Source organism: Nyctibius grandis, chromosome 6, assembly GCF_013368605.1.
Source record: "Nyctibius grandis isolate bNycGra1 chromosome 6, bNycGra1.pri, whole genome shotgun sequence".
Lineage (NCBI taxonomy): Eukaryota > Metazoa > Chordata > Aves > Nyctibiiformes > Nyctibiidae > Nyctibius > Nyctibius grandis.
Window position 1 is genome coordinate 12,521,294 of NC_090663.1, and position 19,348 is coordinate 12,540,641.

Here is a 19,348-nt window from a genome sequence, read left to right on the forward strand (position 1 = left end):
CTTGGGTCTACATAAAAGACTACTGTGAAAACATGACAAGACATGAAACTTGACCCAAGAGATTTATATCAGCAATGTGAAAATTGAAAGCACATTTATCAGAACAGAGAAAAAGATTATGCAATAGTTTCTTTTGGGGGTTTACTCTTCAGCTGCAAAACGCATGTGCTTTGCATCCATCACTGGAGACAATTACCTCTGCTGAGCAGCACTCCATGGTTTACATTTTTAGTTCCTTTTGTTTTCTCTGTAGCATTTTATTTCAGTCATGAAGAAGAAATATTCATGCCTGCTTTGAGGACCATAAAAATATGAACTGGAGACTTAATTCTGCACAGAACAAACATCACAGCACATGGCTTTCACCAAGCTCCCCAGGTCCCACACCTTTTAAAAGATATTCCAGAAAGTATTTTTTTTCCTCCCTGTATTCACAAATTCTAATCAGTTCATACCCGAAACTGTTTGCACTTAAAAATGTTCAGCAGTGAGGAACAGCAGGAGGGGGATGAGATATTGATTCCCACTCATTTAAACTCTCTAGTTTATTTGGCTTTCAATTCCTTCCTTGTGGAGCCAATATTCACTGGCCTTTATGCAACTTCATTCGTTTTCCAGAGGCTTGATTAAGATTCTGTTTAGTATAAAAAATAGGAACATATTCACATGGCAAAGGATATGGAACAATGTAGCATTCTCTTGGAACTTAAATAAAACTAACAACAATAATAATCCATTAAATAGAATACTTTATTGTGGTGTTGGCTTTATGTTTGTATTAACGTTCAGATGACTGTCTTCTTTGTGCTTTAAGGCACTCCTGATTTACTTGCCTCTTTCATTTCAGAAATCTTTTCTACATGCTATTACTTTGATTTCTGAGGAAGTTTTTATGAAATATTATGGATCATTAAATTAGTGCCTGTTTTTTTATAAGTAAATGGCATGGATTGGGACTAAACTTGCTCTCATGGAACATAAAAGTAGTATAAGCAAGGTGGGGAAAAAAGATAGCTTCTCTTCAGAGACTGAAAATGAGATAGTAAGTCAATGAGGCAGAAAGATAACACAGTTCTGCTCCAGATTGTGGAAATGACCCAGAAGGGAGTTCATTTACCAAAAGTGGCACTTCATAGTAGTGGGGAAAAAAGGAATACACACAAAACGGTATAAATTTGGCTGAAGTAGATTCATGGCGATTTGTGAAAACAATGTATGCAGCTTTAAAGTGCACTGGCAGTGGTTTTCATACAAATTTAAAGATGAAGATCTTCATACTCTAATTTTAGAGAATCAAATTGCTACTATTAACCAGGTGAAATACCTAAGCAGAAAAGCCAACTATTAGCTCTGGTTTGGCTACTCTAACATACAGAAGTATATAGAACTTCTTTACTTATATATACTGTATACTTATACAGAAGTAAAAAATAAGAAAAGGATGATTTCATATCTTCCACTAGCAACATGATGATTATATGGCAGCTTTGATGTGGCTAAAATATAATTTTCCTTTCCTCCACTTTGCCTTGTGCAGACAGAGCTATTTGCCTTCTCTATACTGTTGCCCAGGACCCCACACCACAGAAGCTTGCTCTGAAAGGATGAAGAAATCTCTTCTGGATGGCAACTTGAAACCCACAAAAAACATAAACATTGTTTCAAAGAGAATGAAAGAATTGTGTTTTTACTGAACCAAATTTAGTAAAGATGGTATGGTATAGAAAAAATATATGCAGGTCCACATCCCGCATTAAAAAATAGACCTGGTTTCTCAAAAATATTTTCCAGCTGCTTCATGTTGTTCTGGTCAAATGAAGCAGCTGTAGTTCATTTACCTGGATGCTTAAACAACTGAAGCATACTAGTGAGTATTGTAACATATTGTTTGCTTGAGGCATCAGATCAGTGATTTTCCATCCTCAGAAAGAGCAAAGAAAAGGCGAATTACTCTTGGCTTGCCCGACAACCACATTCGTTGTCTGCACTGCCTCTTGTGCCACAGCCACCGCCAGCTTTAACAGCTGGGATATTACCTCTAACTCCTTGCTGCCATGCCAAAATTTCCCCCCTCAACGTATCTAAACCCATCTTTGTTCATTTGTGGATTATGACTAGAATTAGTTTTAAAACCATCAGCATTTATCACTTAAAATTTACTTTTAATTTACTGGATAAAAATAGTGCTAATCTGAATTGCTTTCCTACTCTGATCACAAAGGATCAAAACCCAGCACGTCTCAAGACTTTTTGTTTTTTTATTTTTTTTTTGTCTAAAGCAACTAACCACTCTCGGGATTGTCAGGAGTCGCTCCACGAGCTCCGGGGACTCCAGCATCAGTTTTTTGAGCACATGTTCCTGGCAAGAAGTGGCTGGATGCACAAATAGGCCATTAGACAAAGTGTGTGCGTGGGGGAGATGAAATGATAAATGCTTGTGATTTTACTGCATATAAGAACAGAGGGCAGCAGTCTTCCTAGTCACTGTTTAAGTATTTGGAATTAGGGCTTCAGAACCAATGTAACCTACAGTCACCTAACCATCAGCTAGACAGCCATGACAGCTCTGATCATCCAGCAGACCCTACAATTTCAGTTTTGATTAGAGTAGTGGGAAATAAAACAATTTTAATCTTTTCTTTTTAATGGGCATTCCTTCAGGAGTAATGAGATGGAGCTGGTTTTTACATTGCATATAACTTATCAGCCAAAATCCCGCTACCTCTGTATGAATCTGTCTCTGTTTTTCCCATACCCGTCTACTTAATTAGATACAATAGTCTCTTTGTTTTCTGCATATGAGGCACCTGACACAGAATTTTATGCAGGACTGTTATTTTTAGATTACTGATCTCCCCCAAACTAATTTTGTGAGACTTACTTCTTGCAAGGGACACCAATTTTTAGCGCTGGGTATTGCAGTTTTCAAAAAAATGAGAAATTAAACAGGAGCAGCAAGTTTTATCATAGCTGTCCTGATTGCCCTGAAAGATTCATAAAAAAGAGGTATTAGATTAGTCCCTGATTAGCCTTGTCAGCACTGTCTTCCATCTTGCAATTCTGCCTGACAAAAATTAGTGTAAATTAAGACCCAAGTTCTTACGACATAAACTTCAGAAATAATCCAGGCAAGGAGGGCAGGTGACCATGCCTGGGGACAAGGGGCCTCGGCACTCAGGAACCATTGGGCAGTTTGGGCAGGTTTCTCCATTTTTCTGTTGAAGCTGTACTATGGTCTACACAAAAGTCCACTATTTTCTCTTTACTTTTCATCACAAGTCCTGAACAGTGCCGCTGCTCGTTGCAAACGGATGAAATGCTCTCATGTATGAAACTGGAAGCCCTGCCAATCCAGTCCTCATCTTATCTGCAAGGCAGTCTTTGCATCTTACATCTTCCCAGGTATCAGCCTTAAGAAAAGAACTGTCCTTTGGGCCAGCAAAGAGAGAGAAAGAGAGAGAGAACAGTCCAAGGCATGTCCACTCAATCTTTTGCTGACCAGCTGCTTTGCCTGTGCCCCAAAGCCAACTGCAAGTCCTGTAGACCCAATTAGTGTAGTGATAAAACTAAGATTAATAAATATTTCTCTGACTTGGGGAAAAAAAGGAGTTTTAAACCCTTTTCTGAAGGGAGTATCTGACTATCAACTTACATAAATGAAAGGAAAGCACCACCAAATATCTTCCATCCCCTCCTTAATTTTGTGAATCATACATAAAAATTATGGGCAGTATTAACTTTTCAACACCTTATACATGTCTGTAATTTCTATGTGAAAATAATTCATATTTATATTTGCATGTGTTGTGTGAATTACCATAGGGCCCAGTGTTATTCTGCTGAAATTATCTCATAAAATTGAACAATTTTTGTTGCATATGGCATTCTTTCAGCAAATTAATTTTTAATATACAGGCACATAATATTGACAAGCTGCCTTTGTGCATTACAACCTGCAACCTTTATATCTATAAAGTACACTCAGTTTCATAGCCTCAGTTCCCGTGGATCAGTTTGTAAAATTACATACTCACTGTACTGAGTTTAAAAGGACTACACTCATGAGTAAGTACACCATGAGGATCCAGCAATTCACCATCCGTCTTGATAAACACAGGACGGACTTTTTTAAGGGATTAAAGATTTGGGTGGGAGAAGAGTTCACAGGGAGCACATGGGGAAAAAGTGGTTTTTCAAATGTAGCACTGAATAGGTGCTCAATATTCTTTGAATATCAAATTGCAAATGAAGGATGCAACCAAAAAGAAATTGTCATCTTGGATAAGCTTAGCAGGAATGGGACATGGGTTTTAGTGACATGGTCTAGTGGTGCTAGGTTAACGGTTGGACTTGATGATCCTGAAGGTCCTTTCCAACCAAATTGATTCTATGATTCTATGAATATTTAAAAATAATTCTGTCAAGTATCTCAGAAACAGGTATGATAGAGACTAAAATTGAATACTACTGCATGGTCTTTCATCAATGCCACAGCAGTTTTCAGGCTACTGAGAAATATTTGAATATATCTCACAATTCTCACTCGCATCTAAATTAAATCCCCACAAAATTTAAATGCTAATTATTTTCACAAATTATATATAGAAGTGAGAGGGACATTAAAGCTCGCAATTTGCAAATTGTACTATAGCTTCCTCCTTAATAAAAGCTCTACTTATAAAGCAATGGTTCATTGGGCATTTTAGAAAGAACTGAAGGAAAATAATTTTTTCTTCCTTTCTTGAATATTTTATACTTCTTTTGCCACACAGTAATTGTGTCTGTTATTTAATTGCTCTCATTTAAGAGCTAATAAAAGATATAAATCATACAGCTTTTGAAAGATAACACAAGCAAATTTTATGATCCCACACTACAAACACCGAATCCTCCATGTATTGCTAGTGAAATAATATAATTACATCACATCAACCATTTTTATGCTTTTCCTTGCTGCAGGCACCTAAAATAGCGAAATGGATTTTTGTTCAGTTGTAGACAGTCTAGTACAGAATTCTGGGTTTTGTCCTTTAGAGCAATCAGCCACTATGAGCTCTAAGAAACTTAGATACTGCAGTGAGAAAATGAAGAGATTCTTAGAAAAAAGAGATTTTTCTCTATTGACTCAAAAACTCTTTATCTAAACAAACCCTTACTTAAATGCTATCTACGCTTATTGCTATCATAAACTCGGTGCTGCACCCACTTCTATAAGCTTATATTTATTTCAAATAAAGATCAATCTTTAAAAAATGAGACAAATCAATAGGAATCCTCACTGAGTAAGGACATCAGGATTTGATGATGATGAAGGCTTGTTTCCAGTATGGTCAAACCCAATAGCTTCTAAATGCCCCAGAGATACAAAAATCCCAAGAGCATAGCCAATGATAACACAGACTCATGAACAAGAACAAAATTCTTTAAATTGCACAGCACCGTAGTAGCTCTGATTAAAATCAGTTGCGGACTAAAGATACATCAGACTGTCAAAGGCTGGTAGGGTATTCCTTGTCAATTTTGAGAATGTCTCTCGCATAAGGGCCACTTCCAGAATTATTCCTCCCCTCGACGCACTCTAGTGTCAAATTAATGCTAATCTATTTCCATCCTTCATTCTACATGGCATTGCCCCAGCAATTAAAATGTAATGCGTGCAAAGAGAAACTCCAGAGCCCTACATGTTTTGATAAAACTACTTTTTAAAACAAATTAGCATTGCAGATGCACTCCTTGTCCCGATAGCTTTAGTTTATTCATAACTGCTAGGAGTAATGAGGTACGAATTAATCAGGAATAATATTTTAGCTCAGCTCTGTTTCTTGATGATATTATTTAGACAAGCTGAACAAACTCTCCAGAGTTCCCATATTGCTGCTATTTATCTTGGAACACAGCAAATGAAAGCAAGCATCAGTGCAGCACCTTGGTGTCTGAAAAGTTCGAAAAACATGATTTTCAAAGTGGCGGACTTTTTGCAATGCTTCAAGAAATCTTCATCTCAAATAACAAACTCCGTTTTGCTGATTGTGGATAAATCTAATTCTTAAAACGTATATGTTGTTGATTAAGGTTTACTTGCCTTTTGAACTTGTAGAGGATGAAAGCCCCAACTGCAACTAGACAGATAACAAAGAGAATGACTATAGCCCAGTAGCCACTGCCTCCTCCAAGCCTCTGAGAGTCTGAAATATGAAAAAAAAAGAACAGCTTAGCATGACTTCTTTCAGATCAGTCACATTCATGGGCTTCCTTTTCTGTCTAATTGTCAGGTCAAAACCATTTTTTGTTATTTGTGTAACCTGTTTTTTTCACTCCATCTGTAGCCTCTTCAAAAAGGCAACAACACAAAATTAATTGGTGAATTGTGACTGAAGGACACACAAAAAAACCAAAAAAAGCCCAAAATCCTGAAGATTTATTTATTGTCCTACTCAGTGGGGTTTTTTTCTGTGAATCTAAAGTTATCATAGGAAATGATCACATACCCTGAGTAGACATGTTGCAAAAGCAGGGCTGTATTAATTTCACAGATGGAGAAACTAAGGCCCTGAACAACAAATGAACTCATCAAGGTCATACATTGGTAAAGGCTGGAATGAACATAGGCTTCTTTCAATCCCAGCCTTTTGTGCTGGCTAACGCATGTTAGCCCTTTAAACCAGACGAGGCACCACAGCGAAACTGTAGCACGATTCCACATTAGAGACTAGATAAAAGAGCTTTGACTTCTACAGAGAGCTGACAGATAAAATATCACACTAGTATCTACATAAACTGATTGTGGTCAGCTAAGCTGTTCTCCCACAATACACTGAAATAAGAAAAAAGGAAATATTATGGGATATGATCCACTGACAAAAATTACAGGATATTCTAATACAAGGTTCAAGTCAAAGCTCAACCTTCTGGTTAAAACATCATTTTAACATATCTCTGTTCAAAATACACACACATGTATGCACACATACTCTCTTCAACCAGTTTCCAGGTACACAGTGAATCCAGAGATGCAGGAAATGCATGCAAAAAAAACCTGTTTCCATTTGTTTTAAACAGAGAAAAGGATCTAATTTATCTCAGGACAGGATTAGCAATGTAGAGACCCTACAGCAGGTTTCACATCAGTTGATTTGAAGATAAGCGATACAAGGCAGAGATGCAAGGCTACGACCCAGACCCCTGGAGTCAGATCTACAGGGTTAATGGCTGAAGTAGCTCTGCTTTCTTGGCAGCTAGTGCAGCCAAAGTGCTTCACCAGATGGTTTTTTTGAAGTCTGGTTGGCTCTACCTTCTGGGTGCTGTTTTGTATAATATAGGTATTTAGTTAATGTCATGGTTACACAGAAAAAAGCAAGAAGCTTCTGAAACAAATCATGAGGTATGGCAAAATGGAAATAGGTAAGAAATGTTTATTTGGCAGTGATTGTTAACAAGTACCAAATGAAAATATATCCATATATATATATGTGTGTGTGCATGTATGTGTGTATATATTTAAATACATACCTATACACATATATGTTTATGTGTGCATCTATATGTAAAAGTATCAAGTAAGTATATATGTATGTGTGTATGTGTGTATATGTACGCATATATATTGATACAAAGATTTTCTTCTTAACTTATCATAACTCAGACAGACATCCAAAGGTTGGTCTGTTGGGAACTTTGTTTATATATTTACCTGAACTGGAGTCAGCTAAAGTCACTAAGACCCAGTATCCTCCCCTGAGAAAGAAACTGATGTTGTGTGCATTCAAGGCCTGCTTTATAGCTGTTATTCTCTGCAAATACAATAGAGAGAATGTCAGATGTCTCGCACTCTGTTCCACTTGGAGAGACTCAATGTTCTAAAAAGGAAAACCTCTGGTTCATTAAATGGTGAGAAACTCAGAAAGCATTTGTCAACTATGAGCTGAAATCTTAAAGAAATTCCATATTTAAAAATCATGCAAAACTCCACAAGCCATAAAAGCTGAAAATGTTCAATCTTTATAGCCAAATCTTTCTTTCTGCTGACCCAAAGCCTTTACATTTACCCAGTATGTGACAGACAGCATGTCATTTGCATGAGCTATTTGGTTTACCTTGCTCATAACTCACACAATGCATAATCCATATTAAAAACTCTCCATTCTTCTAACCTATCAGAAGAAAACCTGCAATGTCACTTTAGATTTCTTGCTATGAAAAGTAACTGCTATTTGAAAATGAACTGCACGTCATAATTTACCTCATCTCCTTACCTATAATGGGATGGATTCCATTTATATCTAATTTTTAACAATACTCTGTAGAAATCTATACATCCATCCATGTGGAAAAAATCAGGATTTCTCCTATTTTTCTCCAGTGGATAGAGCACAGTAAAATATGGCCTCTCATATTTTTATGGAGCAGAACCATTAAATATACCATCATATCCTAACCCCGGATGACAAATTACCTGAATTTTCCCTTCTACTTGCTTGTGTCTTCAACATGGGTAATTTTCTAAAAGATCAAAGCTAGTTTTATACTCTATGCCTTATAATTCAGGATATGACTTCCCACAGGATGCCAAATTAGAAATATGCTTTATATCCATGAAACCTTCACAAGTAACTCCTTTTATGATATTATCAGTTACAGTGCTCGTCTTTGACAAGCCTTTGCAGTATAATAGATAGAAATCCCTGTAGTCTCTCTCATGTTATGACAGAGACTACACAAAAGTTCACATTCAAATATCCTCACTCATATTGAGGAATAACTAACTTCTGAAGCCATTCCACTAATGTTATTACATTTTTTTTGTGGGGGAATGACTCAACATAAGGGTGATGTGAGCACGGCCTCAGTTATTTTACAAGACAATTACTCCAGATAGCTCCTAAGTATTTATATTTTTGCCCAAAGTCTGAAAAGAGAATGGATATGACAAATATACTGATCATCAGCCCACTAAGTGGTGCCAGCACCACTGAAATACAGTTACGTAGTCTCAGTCCAGGTTCATTCACATGTTCATGGTATACAATACAAGAGGGACCGGTACTTTAGGCTAATCTGACTTTCAGCCAGTAAATGAAATTACTGAGACCCATAACTTTGGATACATCATATTTTCCTGGCAGGTGTTCGAGGAATCCAACATTTGCTCTGGTTTTTGCTTAAGTGACTAATGATAATATTTGAACATTCCCAATGATAATATTTGAACATGTGAACACCATGGCTCCTGAATTGTTGTATAAGAATGCAAAAATAACGATACTATTCAAACTCTTACGCACTTACATATACATCTGAGGGTCTGACTTGCCCTTTCTGCCAAAGCATCTCACTGGGCATTTTCATGTAGTAGCTTGTTTGTCTAGATAGAGCCCCAAATCTTCCTCAGAGCCACTGCTTTCCAGGCTACAGTTTAAATGTACTTTACTTGACTCTTTCAACTGGACTCATACCACCTGACATTAGACATGTAATGGATGTGCATAAATTAAGCGACTGAGTCTTCCTCTAGAGTCAATGATTAGAATGAAATACTTTTGAAATTGCTGTGTTCTTAAAACCAGTTTAAATCACACTCAGCTTTTATTTCTACATGCATAAATTTGAAAGAAAAAGGGCTTTTGTCAGAATGGAACCAAACTTCAGAATTATCCAAAGGGCTCCTACTACTACACTGCCAACTTACTTATTATCTTTGTTACTGCTGGCTACTTTATCAGTAATGACTCCTATTCTAGATGACTAACTTAATAAATAGCATCACAACACTCCATGTAAAACACTGATAGAAACTCCACCAAGTCAGTGTTCTCTGCCTGACCAAGAAATTATTGCCTTTAACAATCCTTCTGAAATCACATAATATCCCAAATCTAAAAGGTTTTTAGAGAAGAACAAATAGGTTCTCTTTAAGGTAACACATTTCATAACTATGTCTAAGTTAAGGATTTCAGGGACACCTCCTCCAAATATGCAGAAAACATTCTACGTTGGTGAGTCCTCACAACAGTGTCACAACACTGACTTTGAGAACTGGCATTAGCAGCATGACAAAGCACATCCTTCCAGTGAAAACATGATTAAGACCTTCAAGATTCTCTTCTGGTAACAGAAGATAATGTAACAAATCTTCAAACAGGTAACACCATGAGTATTTTCCCCTGTTGACTTAACCAGTTACTGCTTCTAAGTTTATATAGATAGGGTATATTTTCAGAGTATTTCTCGAGTCACAATGGATTCTGATACAACACATATTTTATAAAAATTTGTGCCATTCAATTCTAAATCAACAAATTTATACACACATATCAATAGCTAACATAGTGTTCCCTAGCAATACTATAAAAATAGAAATTTAGGGAGCTGGCACTAGAAGACTGGCTCTACAGTATTGTACTCTATAAAACAATTGGTGTTGAAATGTGATATTAGCATACCTCGTTTTTTATCATCGGTTAGCATAGGTCGCTGCAATTGCACCTGTCTCCCTTGTTCCTGCTCCAACCAAATGTAGGTTGTACCATATTTGCTATTTCCATACATGTAATCCCCAGCCACCACTGGTCTGACCTGGTCCATCTTAACAGTGTCAGAAATGTATCTCTATTCTCCAGATTATACAATTACTTTCACCTTTCAGTGCTCCTCTAATTTCAGAAAACCTTTGCAAGGTCTTACCAGAGGACTAATTACAGAAACTGTGCCTTGCTAAACTACTGTAGTTTTCCCACAGCCCCACTGAACGCACATTTTTCCAAATCGTTTGCAACATGTGAATGTTCTTGTTTATGCTTTGGAGTAACTCACAGGTTATTTCATACACAAACATGAAAAAAACCATTGAGACAGCATTGATTATAATTGATGGTATTCGTTAAGCTGCCTTGAAGCACAGCGCTAATACAACAGCTGAGATTTAAGGGGAACTAATATGCATAACACTTTGCACTACAATAAAATGTTTGCACAACTTATGAATCTATCACCATCACTTCCCTTAAATTATTAAAGGCGTCCATTCCGTATATGCTCAAAATAAAGAGAAATAATTTCCTTTAGAAGCTGTACCTTGCTTCTTCAAGAAGTGAAAAGATGCAAATAATTTTGAAGTGGTAATACTCACCTGTCTGAAAGCCTTAGTTCAAGAATGGCTCTCTACTAAAGAAACAACCTGTTGAAATTAACCGTTTCAACAACCTGTTGGAATTAACCTACAACATATTCAGGATTTCAGACTCCCAGGAATTCCGACTGTGATTACAGAGGGAGAGCAGTGAGGGTTTGGCGTTGCCACAAAGCAGAAAATTTTGTGCATTCACACTGTACTCTATGCATTTTAAAGACAGACACCTGTTCAAGTACTTGGACAACATCAACATACTCCTTTGGGCCTTCCAAAGTGTACCCCATCAATTCCAAACACAATCTACTGGTTTTGTGTTAAAATGAAGACCTTCATCTTACCTACTACTTCTTACCTCTTTGGATACTGTGACCTTATCTCAAAAAGTTGTAAAATGCCCTTCAAAATTAACAATACCTTACATTGGGATTCTTTGTAACTGGCAGGACTTGAACTAGAAGATACAGGCACAGTGTTGGGATTTGTTCCTTCTCTATCACAGCAAAAGGATGAATATCATAAATTATAAGTGCCAGTCTTCTAACTTTCAACTGGCATAAGGTCTTTTATTATGGAAGAAATATGGTTTGGAAATAAGCAGGGAGAAATTAATGTCTTATTTTTACTATATATTCACTACGTAACACATAATGTCTGTGTTTTCACTGTATTTGTTTCTTGCCAGTTGAAAAGGACATTTGCTCATAAAGGCAGAAACTACCTGCTTGATGCTCTTTACATTATAGGTCAACTATTAAGGTTCTGTTTCTGTTTGACCTGAAATCTAATTTGCTTCTGAAGACAATGTAGAGATGGTTCATCCCTCTTTAGAAGTACCGGTGTTCTAAATATACTCTTTGCTCTACCGGTCTTCACAGACTGACATGCCATCACTGTTGTTTCTGTTTACAAAACAGGTCGATACTAGTTATTCTTTAGAAATACACTAATACCAGTAAGCACTAGATTATGCTGGTCTACACACTGTCAAACACAGCAATCATAGCTGTTGCTAGCTTTTACATGTCTCTTGTCAAGTGGGAGTGAGATCTTTACATAGTTAGGGAGCACCTTTTAATTTCATGTAAGGACAGTGAGAGTACAGCCACTAATCGCAAAACAGGATGAAGACTGTCCTAAGCAGACATACATTGCTCTAGTTACCTTATCACTAGTTACACTTCTCTTCCTTTTTGTTTGGTTTGCTGGTAGTAGCACATGCAAGTCAGCAGTTGTGGGCAGACCAGGTTTCACAACTGTCATGAGTGTTTCTTCAGGTATATTGGTTTCCTGTAAAGACAAGGGCATGTGGCAAATTATAGGACAGGATGCTTTATATTTTATAGAAAATACATAAGTAACTCCACATGCGTCTTTGGTGTTCGGATCCTTAATATTTGGAGGGGATTCCACCAGAAGCTAAAACATGAACAAAGCCAAACATAAATTAACTGAAATGTGAGCTGCTCTTTGAAGATTGGAAGAGCTAGGCATTGTTATTGCATTAAAGAGATTTAGTGGCATCATGGAAAGAAGCAAAATGAAATGGTATGTAGTTTTAGCAAAACTCTGCCATGGCTGTGCATTTCCAGTGTAACATAAAAAAATTCCCAAGTTATTTAGGATCCTTTGTGGGCCATACAGACACTTATTAGACTTAGAAGGGCATATTCATTACAGTTAACTTTAGCTTAGGGAGGCTACTTTTCCATCTGTGTTTAACGGGTAGAGAAGTCTTCCAGGGTGAGACTAGCAGCATCTAGTTCAGTTTCTAAAATTGTTATGAATACCTGCAGCCCCCACTGAAAGTCAAGTGCATTCCTTTTGAAAATAGTTTGTGCAAATTTTGCTTTTAGTCCCAAATTCCTCCATGTGTTGTATAATACAGCCACACAATTCTAATGACAACACCCTGGCCACATCCCATAGCCTTCCTTTCTCAAATAGATTCCAAAATTCCATTAAATTCTTCATATTCTTTTGCAAATTATTTAGTAAATACTAAAATGCAAGGGCAATTTTATAAGGGATTAAAACATTTGTTTGACTGACACTGGTTATGGAATGGGTTTTAGTCAAGAAAAGTGGGAATTTTCTTTAATTTGACATTTGATGTGAACCTTTAAAAAAAAGGCAGAAAAAAGTATAAAATCAAAATTCCAGAACCTGATTTGCACTACTGTAAATCCAGGAAAAGTCAAGTGACTTCAAATACAAGCATTTTCAAAAAACATTATCAACCTGCACCTCACTGCTATTGTCCTCACAAAAAGTCAGTGTGTGCACACTCAGTTGCTGGTAGTGTGTGTACCTGAAGAGCCCAGCTCTAGAGCTCACAGTTTTTCTGGGGTGCTTTTACTTACCTCAGAGAACTGCTTCATGGCTTTGTACTTGATTTAACCTACAGGATTCAACTGCCCCCAATTCACATTTCTTTTCTGAGTATGACCTAAAAAACCAGCTGTACGAACTGTTTGCCTACATATTATATATAATTTTCAAAGTTACACAATTGACATTGTAAAATTTTATTTTCTGCTTTGTTTTTACACAAAGTCTATGTTTTTATATTACACAGCATCCTTTGCTTAACTTCTAAATACATCACATTTAAGCTACTCTTCCTGTTTTGAAGTCAGCAGAATTTGTCAACCTGCCTATCCCTAATCCTAGAGAATAATATTTAGCATTAATTGCCAATTAGACTGTATTAGACCTAAACTTTCTATGTTACAATATACATTGTATATTCATCTACAGCCTGCACATAAAAGCGACACTAGGCTCAAACTTGTTTGAAATGTGGCTCATGAGGTTCACTTTATTATTTTGCTCTGCCTCCTTTTTTTTCTAAATGAGAAGGCATTAACTTAACCTTCAAGCTTTACGACTGGCGAGGGAACATTTTATGAGCAATCTGAAAGAGCACCTTTGCGAGAAGTCGTGTTACTACTCGCCCTATGTCTTCCCGCCACTCCGGTATGTCGGGGTTGTACATGTCCAAGTGCGCAGTAAACTTCAGAGGAAGAACATGAAAATGATCTAGAAAAACAAAAATAAACATTTTTGAACAAGTAACAAACCAAGTTGCAAAAACAGTTTTGCAGAAATAAAAGCTGAAAATATGTATTTCCCATTATTTGCTGTGCAGTGCTGCAGTATCTAAGAACCCCACTGCTCTGTGTTGTGTACTCTTGCATGAAGCAAGAGCACACTCCTGTCAGGTACTCAGTTTCTTTCTGTATTTTCATCATCATCATCAAATTTGTGCCTGAAGATAAACAAGCAGGAAGAAAGAAAAAAAAATTAAACAAAGCAGATTTACAGATCTGCTCTGGGGTCATAACCTTCCCAAAAATTTTTCCTTAGGACAGTACACCACACAGACGTGGTTGGTTTCTTTTATTTGTAATGGGAATGTGCCAATGGATTTTATTCTCACTGAATCATAAACGTGTTTTTTGCCCATTACATGTTCCTGTTTTTTCATGTAAAATGAATACTTTATGTATTTGATCAACTAGCTATGAAAATAAGAACAGAAATGACATACCAAAGGCCCTCTTCAAAAAAAATAAAACCAAGGTACACCCACAACATTTCTTTGGATATTGTCCAAAATATCTGAAACACTAGAAATGGGCTGTTCCTCAGCAAACAGTCTCTAAAATCTTCCCTTTTTCCATATAGGCTCTTGGATGAACACCTGGGGAACCTAATGCAAAGCAGAGAAAGAGATCCTCTGGAATGCATGAGTCAAACCTGGCCTTCCCAGTGCTTCTGACGGAATTGCATTTTAAGGTGGTTTTCTTTTCCAGAGGTTTCTTTATTTCTCCCATGACCAGTACTTTCTTGCTCTTGGTATCAGGATTGGCCAACACTAACAGCAGAAGCACGTTTGAAAGTCAAAGTCACTGATCTAGTCACACTAAGACGGGTTATACTTCTCAAGATTTCTAAAAAAGTGGACGCACTTATAAGTGGTAGCATAAAAGTTAAATCCATTTATCTTAGGAAAGGAAAAGGTTCATAAAAGCTGCATTTAGCATGAGTGTGGTTTTTACCATTATTTTAAATGAATAAGTATACTAAAGGCAAAAATAACAGAATCTTCTTCAGACAAGAGAGACGTATCATGTTGTGTATTTCATGATATCTAAAGGCTTTTAGCTATGCATTAAAAAGAAACAGTTTCCCTTATCACAATTCCCATATGTGACAGCACAAACACAAATGCAAATAATTCGTCGGCACTACATTTTTCACAGTACATTATGCCTTGTCACCACATTGTAAGACACAATAAAACACACGAGGGCACAGTGTGAAACAAGAGCTGAAGGGTTATTCAATAATTACAGTGGAGGTATACTTGACCCAATCTCTCAGCTAAACATCAAAGGAACAGTGATATATTGTGATAAAAGGCGATTATTTCACATTGGTTTTAATTCTGAGAGTATATACACAACTAAATTTTCTTGTTTTCAGAGGTACTTAAACTGCTTCATTTAGAAATTCTAAGAAACTCTCTAGTCATAGGCCAAAATACTACTTAAACACTATTGCTACATATAGTATCTGGGAACCACAGTAACATTTAAAATAAGGAAAGGAAACAAAACGTTTCAAATTAAACCCTTCCATACAACCACACTGTTCAGCTTCATGGAGTTACCTAGGGATAGTTCATCTCTCTCATTTTAACAATTAAATGCAGCTTTAGATATAATTTTACAACAGGTTCAGTTGTGTTAGGACTGAAGAGTTAGAAGAAACAAGTACACATGAAACAAAACTGTGATTCTGTGTGAAAAAAAAAAATTAACAAGAGTAATGTCTCACCAAAAACATGGACAACTTTTGAGTCCTGAAGCATGGAGCTCCCACAGGAAGCCTGCACTGTAACTCTGATGCCACCTGTCTCAGCAAACTTTGTCACCAGAAAGTTGTCCAATGTAAGGAGTGGCTTTAAAGAACAAAGAAAAGTTGAAAACAGAATTTCAGCAAGAACCACAAGAAGAGTGTCTGAAGAGACCGTCACTAAAAACATTAGCAAAAAAAGGTTTCACGTCAGTTATTCAATTAATCAAAATTTTATCAAATTGTTCAATTACAATTTTCAATACAGGATATTTCTTTCCCTAAACAGAATGTTTATAAACAGAATAGTTGCCAGATAGGGTAAATATTTCTTCTAGAACAATTTGCAGAGTATTAGGTTTTCGTTCAGATCCCACTGAAATAAACAGATTTTGAGTCAGGCTCACAAATCTCTACAAGATCATATATAGCAAGCCATTTGCCTCAAAAAATGTGGGGTATAGTCAAGGTCAAAAGGATCAATTCTGTCAATTTAGAGCATGACCCATGGAAGTGCACCAGCCCACCGTAACATCCAAGGAGGAACTGAGATACTCTGTTCCCTGACCACATCTGTATGAATTACAAAACCCTTCATAAGACTACATCGATCTACAGTGCTTGTTCTAGCAACGACAAAGTCAATAATAACAAAAAGACACAGGCTGGGATTATGGTAGACAGCACGTTTACAAGAAGAAAGTTCATTGTGCTTATCTGAAGCATTCTTCTGTCATACTTAGTCTCCCTCATAAAGAAAATGTTTTACTTATCTGTTACTGAAAGAATTACCTGAAAAGAAATTAACCCAGCTAGACAAGAAATATTTCCAATAGAAATACTTGGTTATTTATTGCTCTAGGATATGTTTATCTAGATTTTCTATCCCCAAATGAATATCACTAGATTGTTTGAGTGCTTTCACTGTTTTGATATCCTTTTAGATAACCCAGTTATTTTTGATACATCAGTTCACTTTAGACTCCCAGAAAATATTTAGTTATGCAACGAATATATATATTTCTGTACAGCACTTAAATTTACAGTACTCACATTATCAACATGGAAGTGCATAAATACAAGTTTCATCATTCACCAATGCTATGATCCCAAATGCATCCCCCTCCACAAGCTTTTTTCCACAGGTAATGAAATAGAATAAATTTTTGTTCCTCCCAAAAGAAAATGGTTTAGAAATTCAAACCAATTCTAGAAGAGACATTTGCATTTCCACATAAGTAGAAATAAACGGAAATTAACACCTTAAATATACATGATAAAACAATGGAAGTTAAATACTGCTTGCCACCAGATACAACCGGCTATTTGGAATGAAAGATGGTCTAAAAGAAGCCATGAACATGATAGTATTTCTATTGAAGATGTCACTCAATCTTTATTGGAAAGAGATTGAAAATAATCTCAAGTCAAAACCATTCATGTACCTGAAGATTGTTTCCTATCCACCAGTAGAAGACTGTCAAATTAGGGTTCTTAGGCAGTATGATGGCTGTCAGATTCACCTCCTGGTTTTTCCCAACAACTGGAACCACTTCTAAGTTTAAAGCCTGCAGTGGGGCTGAACAAAGTTCCCAAAACATCATTGAACAAGAATCCATTAATTTATTAATGCCTTTTTGCCCAAAAGCCTTTCACCTGCACATCATAAGATCCTCAATTTAATTTTCCCTCCCTCCTGCTTTTACTTCTGTGTTGAAATCTGCAAGCGTTATTGGAAGGACCTAATTTCAATCAAAAAACACTCCCCCCCAAAAGAAACCCAAACAAAATCCTAGAGCCATGTGACAGATGACCAAAATGCACCTCTCTGATGCACTTTTTTTTGGTGCATGTCCAATTCAAAAAAACATAAGCAAATATCCCAGTTAAAAAGTGAAAAACGCAATTGCAGCTTTTGGGGTTTGGTTTGTTTTTTTTTTTTTAAGTAATAAAAGATCAAATGAATAGAAATCTAACAAATCTCAAACTGCTAAGGCAAAAGCAGAAAACTGAAAATTAATGTTGCTGACTACTCATTTTTATTATAAAATATCAGCTGTTAGGCTCACACCACACATAAACACTCATTAATGCATGCTTTAAAATAGGTGTGTATATCAGGGGAGCATTTATTTGCAAATCAAAATAGATAACCTCTGTACTCCAAAATGTGCCTTAGAGTAAGTTTATTCCTTTCTGAACTTTTGCCTACGAAGGCTGTAAACATGATTATTTGCATAAAAGAAATGCATCATTACAATGATTTTATCTGCTTCTTAATGTTGGAATTTGCTTCATAGTACAATAACTTTATTGAAAGAAAATTTTTCCCTTGGCAGTTTCTGAGTATATCTTTTTCAGAATGTCTGAAGGTAAAAGCTTTATAATAGTATAATGTGATAACTAGAATTTCTTAACTTCAGCTGCACCATCTGTTCAGGATACCAAAGCACTGTATGGTCCAACATGCATTCATTACACAGAATGAACACTAACCCATCCATTTTTGTTCCATCCTAAATATCTTTTAACTCATTCAAAGGTCTTTCATCTCAGTGCGAACTTAAAACATTATTAACGCTGGTCCAAAGTCTTTCTCTTACTCTCTTTCATGAACTGAATCATTGTCTGTTCGCTTCTAATTCACTTTTACTATACTGATTGAATTTCTCTGAGTGCAAGTTGTCCAAGCTGTGCACATCCTCCTTTTCCACCTCACTTCAACCGGCCTGTGTGCTGCTTCATCTGAATGCAAGGCTCTACTTTCACTCTGCATTTTCTCTGATGACTCTTCAACTACCTACGTGAATTCAAGACATGTTGGGTGCTTTAACACATGGTTTCTTCAATAGCTTCTTTACTGAAGGAGAGTTAAAATGCTCCTCCTGTTGCTGGTGTCTTGAGGAAAATTCAGAAATTATAGGGATTCCATTAAATTTGTTCCTCCTAGAAACAGATTTTCCTTCTGATGAGGCAAATAAAGAAGTCTGAAGGGATCTCTGCCAATGTTTTGATTTTGCCATACATTTACATTTTCCCAGAGGAAACTGGTCATTCTGAGATAGAGTTTTGCTCCTGAAGAAGGTTACTTTCTTTTCCAAAATATTTAGCGGGGAAGTTGTTTGGTACTTGAATGATGACTGCTATTTCAAGTTTGCCATTCCTACATATTAAAGAGCTAAAAATAATTATTGTAAGTCCTTCTGCTTGTCTCAGTCACACAATTCCATAATGCATTTAAACAAGCTTCATAGCACGCTTAAGCGTGTACTATTAGGAATGAAGTTGACTTACACAATTCCTGTTTAATGAAGCTACAATTTCAGTACAGTTTTCAAAGCTCCCTGATTATTCACACAC

The 19,348-nt window shown here is 36.5% G+C and overlaps 1 protein-coding gene across 1 annotated transcript in view; it reads right to left on the reverse strand.

Moving 5' to 3' along the window:
- SORCS2 (sortilin related VPS10 domain containing receptor 2) overlaps nt 1-19,348 on the reverse strand; it is a 596,489-nt gene that overhangs the window by 6,016 nt on the left and 571,125 nt on the right. Inside the window, exons 20-25 of the mRNA XM_068403090.1 lie at nt 17,434-17,567; nt 15,971-16,094; nt 14,055-14,167; nt 12,290-12,415; nt 7,691-7,790; nt 6,083-6,185 (exon numbers count right to left, since the gene is read on the reverse strand). Of these exons, the coding sequence (XP_068259191.1) occupies nt 6,083-6,185; nt 7,691-7,790; nt 12,290-12,415; nt 14,055-14,167; nt 15,971-16,094; nt 17,434-17,567 (700 nt within the window). The remainder of the gene's footprint in view (nt 1-6,082; nt 6,186-7,690; nt 7,791-12,289; nt 12,416-14,054; nt 14,168-15,970; nt 16,095-17,433; nt 17,568-19,348) is intronic.